Source organism: Mus pahari, unplaced genomic scaffold, assembly GCF_900095145.1.
Source record: "Mus pahari unplaced genomic scaffold, PAHARI_EIJ_v1.1 scaffold_14511_1, whole genome shotgun sequence".
In the NCBI taxonomy this organism is placed as follows: Eukaryota; Metazoa; Chordata; class Mammalia; order Rodentia; family Muridae; genus Mus; species Mus pahari.
In genome coordinates this window covers 1-7,853 of record NW_018392604.1, presented here as the reverse complement: position 1 = coordinate 7,853, position 7,853 = coordinate 1, and the positions used below count along the sequence as shown (strand labels likewise).

Here is a 7,853-nt window from a genome sequence, read left to right as displayed (position 1 = left end):
ATCTGGGATAAACACTAGCATCTACTGACTGTAACTCCACAGCTTGTGCAGATTGGGAAGGGAAGAGGTGTATATCATTGCCCTTGCTGATCTTGAAACACTGGGAAGGCACCGACTTCACGGGGCAGATTTCACCATACCGAAGCATGGTGGCTGCTCTTTCCTTCACTTCTTCTTTCCCCTTTATAGGGAGGAGGTGAGGGCAAGGGAGGTGTCGAGGGTTGAGGCGGCCTTCCTCGCCTAAAACTCAACTTAGATATCATGCTAGTCACTTCATCTCCACTGTCAGATGATTCATCCAAACTTCCCTCCTCACTCTCTTGTTCTTTAGCCTCTAAAGCTGCCACCCCCTTTTCTAACTTGGCAGCATACTTTCCACTTTTGTCCGCCAGGCAAGATTTAACTAAATTCCAAATTGCTAACAGCTGCACCAACACCGCTCTTACTTTCATTTTTGAAGCAATCTCCTCCTGCTCTCTTCACTTTTAACTTTGCCCCTGTGCCGGGAACCTAACTCTGTCCTGTAAACCTGGGAGCTAACTTTGTCCCTGTGCTGGGAACCTAATTCTTTCCTGTAACCCCGGGAGCTTAACTTTGTCCCTGTGCCAGGAACCACCTCCTAGCGCTAGATTACTACTCTCTACCATGGAACTCACCTGTAGCTCTTGCTTCTTGATTCAGCTGCTCTTTTCAGAGTTTCCCGGACAGGCCACCAGATGCCATTTTCAGAGTTCCCTGTACGGGCCACCAGATGCTGCTTTCAGGCTCCCCATACGGGCCACCAGATGCCACAGATCTCAGCCTCCGGCCAGCAGAGGTAGGGAAAAGAATGACAGGTACACCAAGGCAGGGTTCAAGCAGCTTCTGCATAGCTTCAGCTTCAGCTTTTTTAATTCTCCACTTTATTTTGGGGGATTGCCCAATTTATCCCCTTCACCCTTTGTACTCATCTCTCACTCTTCATCATCCAATCAGCATTCAGTACGCTCTGTATATGAGCCATGCACGCAGACAGGGTGAGCCTTGATAGACCAGTGACTCAATATCATGCTGTATGACACTATGCGTCAGGTGTACAGCACATGATCATTCAGGTGTGTTTGATCAGGTTCTTGGTAAACAAGCAGGGATCACGGAGATTGGCAATGAGCCAGAGAGCCATCTTGGCTGTCGCGCAGCCGCACCAGCTTCCCATATACCATGTGACAAGTGCTTTGTATGGGGAGTTTGAAGTAGCTGATCACACTGTGTATTCTGTCAGGAGAAAAGAACAATGAATGCATTCCTACTAGTGCTTGGTTTACATCCTCCACTCTTATACAGTCCAGAATCACCTGCCTAGGCAATGGTGTCACCCACAGTGGGCAATAAGTATGCTGACATCACCTAAAACAATCTAGAAAACTGCTCCCATATGGAGAGATGTCCAGAGGCCATCTCCCATATAACTCTAACTTCTGTAAAAATGACAGCCACCATAACAGTTCCCTTTCTCCACATCATGCCACTACTACTTTCAGTATGTGCCTTATTAAGTTTCCTTTGCTACAGTTTTTCCTTTTCTCCTTTCCTCCGGAAGGGAGTGTAGTCTCTCTGAAGGAACTAGCCAGGATTTCATGCTTTAAGCTTGTCCCTTACTAGACTACCCCACTCCCACTTTTTTTTTCCTACTGAAATATTTTTTGACAATATTCTTTTGACAACTCGGTAGATCTCAAGCTCTCTTTTTTCCTAAGCAAAACCGGGAAATCTTTGTGTTGTTCTCAAAAGGTGGAGGTCACACAGACACCAATCAGCAGATGAGGGAATAAGTAAAATAACCTGTGCATACAGTGAACTATTATTTGAGTGTGGAGGGGGATGGAGGAGCACTGGTTCAAGTTGCTATTTTGGCGATCCATAAAGAACCTTGTGTATTGTGGGTGAAACATCTTGAATTCAGGATGCTAAGCGAAATGGACAGATACAGGTACATTCAAGAGGCCACCTTTTAAGGAGTGATTCCATCCACAGGGGCTGTCCAGCCTAGAGCTGATGTGGCAGAAAGCAGATTAGAGGCTGTGGAGACCCAGAAAGCTGTAGCTCTCTGTGAGGCACTTCCTCAGGATGCTTGGGGCTCTGACTTTGAGTCTCCATACACAAAAAAGGTGAAAAACCCTCAGGATTACCGTGGTGCCTGGGGTACTGGGGGGAGGGACAAGGAAAATGTGCTTAATGGGTAGGGGCGCTGGAAGCACCCTACACGCCTAAATTGTGACATTCTCCATAGCACCACTGAGTTGCTCATTTCCCAGAGGAAGTTTCCTTCAGCAGTCCAAGACAGCAAGGGAGACACAACGGCCCTAGCAAGAGCTGTCCAGGAGCCCAGGCTCTCACAGGTGAGCATACATGTGCACACACATGTGAATGCGTGGACACACACACACACACGCATGCACACACGCACGTGCATCATCAGTGGGAATGGGAGCACAAAAGTGGGCTGCAACCAATGAGAGGTCGCTAGGATACACAGCCAGGCACAGAGGGGGACATGTTGGGCGTTGGGATCAGTGTCCAGGCCCAGCAGGCCAGCCAAGGCAGCCAGGTGGAGTCCAGCATGCCCAGGACCAGAAGGATCAGGCCTCTAGGGTCATCATCATCTTTGTCGTCTCACCACTCCTACACCTCCAGAGCCGGGCTGACCTGGTGAGTCTGGTGGAGCATCATCTATGGGAGAGTGATCATGCTGCGTGGCTGAGCAAAACATTACCCACCTTCCTGACCTCCATCCTAGAGTTTATGACCCACAGGCTGCTGGAGCTGGCAGGCAATGAGACCCGAAGATGAGGCACCCAGAGGCTCATCACCCTGGAGCTGCTGGGCATGGCTGTCAACAACAATGAGCTGCTCAGCACAGCGAACTGTTTCAGTTCAGCACCATCTCCCAGGTGGCCCAGCTCATAGTGGTCTTCTTAGTTGTCATCATCATCCTCATCTCTAGCTACTAGCTACTACTAGCTGCTGCTGCTGCTGCTGCTGCTGCTGCTCCCGCTGCCTCCACAGCAGCTGCTGCTGCTGCCGCCACCACCACTGCCCAGCTCTGGGTTGCTGACCAGCCCATCTGCCAGCCCCATCTATGCATTGCACATCATCAATGAGTCCTTTCTACCCAACCTTTCCCACAGATAGGCCCTGCCTGGCTGGCCAGCATCACCCCTTGCTTCTCCCACTTGTGTTCTTATTGAAGCTTCAGTTTGAGAAACCCATAGGCTTGCTCCTCTGGCTTTTCCTTGGGGTCATGGGAAGGGGATGGGGGTGTTAGTGAGGTCCGAGGCTGAGGTGGGCCTAGTTGAAGGAACATGGAGGAGAGGAGGGTGTTAGGTGCTTTTCCCTTGGGAATGAGGTGAGAGTGGAAAGTGGGTCCAAAGGTTAGTGGATTTAGTTAGAGGAACATGGAGGGGAAGGGAGGTAGTTGGTGGGGTTCCAGTGGCTCACATGCTGTGTCCCCTAGCTTTTCCTTTGGGCATCAGGTGGGAGGAGGGGCAGAAGGGAGGCTGGCCTACTTGCAGGAACACAGTAGTGTTGTGTAGGCGTGAAAGGCAGGCTGGTTTGGGAGAGGAACACTGAATGACTTGGACGACCCGGGTGAGGGTACACAGGAGAGATGACCTCTTGTCTGGCTTCTCTTGAGGAACAGAAGAACCTGGGTGTGGGTATACATGACAGATGGCCTCTTGTCTCTGAACACCCGTCTTGTCCAGCCTAGCCAGGTGCATCAGAAAGATGGCTCTTCTCATAGGAGACAGCAGAGCAGTGGGGACCTACGTGCAAATTTGGGTTTTCGTTGGGAATGAAGCTGTGATCTGAACCATGGTAGGTCATGAAAGGATCACAAAGCTAGTTTTTCCTGTGTTTGGTCCTCGGATGGTAAGCAAAACTGCCAGGAGTCTCCTTTGGTAATGATTATAAATAAGCTGTAAACAAGCAAAGGCTCCCACCATGACAGGACCTGTGTAGTTTGCTCAGTCAGGTCTCATGTTTGTGGCGGAAGTAAGGGGTGCAATGCTAATCCTGACAGCAGAGAAATCCTTTGTGTATTTGACTGGCACTGGGCCCCGCCCCCTCCATTTGCGTCACTCAAGCCCCGCCCCTGCAGAATTTAATTCAATCCTGGGCCTGTTTGGGTAGGCACCCAGCCCTTCCTTGATTGGCTTTTATAGTCATCCATATCCCTCCTTCAACAGCACATCACTGTGGCTACAGCGGAGCGCTGGAACGCCTGAGGCGGAAGCGGAGGTGATGAATTGTGATCCTAGTGTGGACTAGGGGCAGCACAGCTTAAGTCATAGCTGTTCCCCCTCAGCCCTCCCTCAACCGGAAGTAAGGTGGCCCGGCTAGCCGGTCAACATGGCTGCGGGCTCTGCGTCTTCCTTGGGTGGCGGTGCCTGGCCAGGCTCAGAGGCTGGGGACTTCTTGACACGCTATCGGCAGGTGTCCAACAAGCTCAAGAAGCGCTTCTTGAGGAAGCCGAACGTGGCCGAGGCCGGGGAGCAGTTCGCCCAGCTAGCCCGGGAGCTGCGCGCCCAGGAGTGCCTGCCTTATGCTGCCTGGTGCCAGCTGGCTGTGGCGCGCTGCCAGCAGGCGCTCTTCCATGGGCCCGGGGAAGCGCTGGCCCTCACAGAGGCGGCCCGACTTTTCCTGCGGCAGGAATGCGACACGCGCCAACGCCTGGGCTGTCTTGCCGCCTATGGGGAGCCTCTCCAGGCGGCCGCCAGCGCCCTGGGCGCCGCTGTGCGCTTGCACCTCGAGCTCGGCCAGCCTGCCGCTGCTGCGGCACTGTGCCTGGAACTAGCGGCCGCCCTTCGCGCAGTGGGCCAGCCGGCCGCTGCTGCCGGTCACTTTCAGCGTGCTGCCCAGCTGCACCTGCCCCTGATGCCACTGGCCGCGCTGCAGGCGCTTGGTGATGCTGCCTCCTGCCAGCTGCTGGCGCGCGACTATACAGGCGCCCTGGCGCTCTTTACACGCATGCAACGCCTAGCACGGGAGCATGGGGGCCACCCAGTGCAGCAACCCGAGCTGCCGCCGCAGCTGCCTTCTGGGCCCCAGCCACCCCTGTCGGGACCCCAGGCGAGACCTGTCTTGGGCTCGACCTTGTCCCTCCCGCTGCCCCCGGACCACGCTCCAGGCTCTGTTGCGCCTTCACCTGGCACACTTGGTGCCTTTGCTGACGTCCTAGTCAGGTGTGAGGTGTCCCGTGTACTGCTGCTGCTGCTCCTGCAACCACCACCTGCCAAGCTGCTGCAGGAGCATGCCCAGACCCTGGAGAAGTACTCCTGGGAGGTTTTCGATGGCCACAGTCAGGATACCAGCGGTCAGCTTCCTGAGGAGCTGTTTCTGTTATTGCAGTCCCTGGTCATGGCTGCCCAAGAAAAGGATACTGAAGGCATCAAGAAGCTGCAGGTGGAGATGTGGCCACTGCTAACCGCTGAGCAGAACCACCTCCTGCACCTCGTTCTGCAGGAAACCATCTTTCCCTCTGGACAGGGTGTCTGATAAGTCACCTTCCTACCAACTTTGGGGACAGGTGATGGAATATGTGATCTAGCTTCTATTTTTGTCTGGTTTTGTTTTGTTTTTCTTTTCATTTCTATTGCTGCCATGGTCATTTAGCTTTGTGTGCCTAGCAGATTACTTAAATTAGTGCCCTCCAGTTCCATCCATTATTGCCTCGAATGAGATATCTTCATCCTTAAGGCTGAAGGAGACTCTACTGAGTGATCTTTCTTTATGCATTGGTCAGTTGCTAGATAATGTTGGTTCATTTTCCTGGATGTTCTAGGTATAGTGCTAATAAACTCAGGAGGACAGTTGTTCCTTTGGTGTATTGATTTCCTTTTGTTCCTGGTGGGGTGTGGCATCACCAAGAAGTATTTAGAAAAGATTAGAAACATTTGTGTCTTAAAAATTATGAGAATTTGACAATTTGAGCATATTCCCTTTTGTAGTACATTATTGCTTCGTTTCCATATAAACTAGCACAGCAGTCTGGGAGTGGGAAAAGCACCAGATGACATAAAATGTAACTGTTGTAGACTCTGTGTATCTGAACATGACGATTATGTTAATAAGCAGAACTGGCATGTTCTGTCATACACTCCAGATTTATTTTACCTTCTGCTCACTCTGCTAGCCTAGGTTCTTCCTGATGCAATGACCAAAACCTTTCTCCTGAGTAGCACCTGTGATCTTTTGGTGATCCTGCCTATATTGGGTTGCAGCAAATTTCTGTTATCCAGAAGTTCTTGGCAAGAGATGAGTCAAAGCTTTTACAATTGGTCCTCTGTTTCCACACCAGGGTTTTGATTGCTCTCACTGTGTACCATAACAGAGTTACCCCTGTACAATCAAGATCTGTCTTCACAGCCAATACCTAAGTTCTATTCTGCCTTTCAGGAGCATGTTCTGAGAAATCTTAATTCCACAAAACTGTAATTGTATTCACTTAAATAGTCTGGCCTTGAAAACTAGAGGTACTAAAGTATGTAACTCAGTGTAGCTGGGGTAAATAGCAAAGAAATGTGTCTGACTGAGTATTGCCTCTGTAGTTCCGGGATCAATGCATGGTTTCAGAAATATGGTGTCATGTATTGAATCTTGGTTTAAGGCGCCCAGCACATCTGGAAGGGTAGCATTCCAACTTTCCTAAATGTTTTCCCACTGTACTGTCACCCTATTTAGGCCCAAGTTACAACCACCATTCTATAAGGCCAGCTGGTAATTGGCCTATGGGGTATATGTACAAAACCAATGAATTCCATAAATTTAATGCCTTACTCTGATTCTTATTGCTAATAAAAAATATACACAGGTGGTGCTAGCTGTAAAGAACAGATTTATTTTGGCATATGATTCAAGTTCAAGGTCTGCTGGCGACATTCTTGCTGTCAGTATCTGAAAGTGTTACAAGATGGTGATGGCAAAAGCCTGGGAAATTCAAAAGACCTAGGCAGACCAGCGTTCCCATAGGGTACACTTTCAGAATAATGTATCCTAAAGGTCACACCTCAAACTAACCATACACTGTACTTTCTGATATCTGCATGAAATGAGAGTGTGAATAATGCAGTCAGTGGTTCTTAGGTAATTCCTAGACATTGATTTTTTTTCCAATGCTGAGGACCAAACCCAAGGTATAGTACTTGCTAAATGCTTTGCCATTAAGTTAAAACCTTAATTCCAAAGATAATCTTGAAGACAGTTTATGAGCATGATAAAGATTCTTCTTGGATCCAAAATCTTATTTCACTTGGGAATGGATTCTCAGTACCACTGATGCAAGGGTCACCAAGTTAACGATGGGGGGAAATTACCAAATTTGAGCAGGGGAGAATGACTCTGAGAAAGAAATATTGATCTTCAAGCATGAGGACATGGGTGAGAATTCTCGGTGCATTAAAAAAAAAAAAATAACAGAATAGCTATGTATAGCTGTAACCACAACAATGGAGAAAGGAGTCAAGTGAATCAAGAGAGCTGTGTGGGCAACCACCATAACTAAAATGTGGAACTTCCAGTTCAGTGACAGATGCTGCCTGAAGACAACAAAGAGGATAATGATTGCCACTTCTCAAAGCAGGAAGTCAGAGAGTTTGATTCTCTGCAAGGGAATCCGTAGCCATACTTCTTGTGGCCCACACACTGCACTATGACAGATGTGGTGTCACTACACAGGGATGACTTTCATCTGAGTGCCCAGCCAGCCCAGCACCCTGGCACCTCATCCTTCATAACCGAGTAATTATTTTTCTGTCATTTGTGAGCTGTAAAAGTCACCAACTCACAGGCCCNACATGTAGGCCTGTGACTTCACC

The 7,853-nt window shown here is 49.7% G+C and overlaps 1 protein-coding gene across 1 annotated transcript; it reads left to right on the top strand.

The window, feature by feature from the left end:
- The first annotated feature begins 4,320 nt into the window (after nucleotides 1-4,320).
- On the top strand, nucleotides 4,321-6,814 carry LOC110315105 (factor VIII intron 22 protein-like). Its single transcript, XM_021189248.2, has one exon. The coding sequence runs from the start codon at nucleotides 4,390-4,392 to the stop codon at nucleotides 5,533-5,535; it is 1,146 nt and encodes a 381-aa protein (XP_021044907.1). The 5' UTR covers nucleotides 4,321-4,389; the 3' UTR covers nucleotides 5,536-6,814.
- The last annotated feature ends 1,039 nt before the right edge of the window (nucleotides 6,815-7,853 follow it).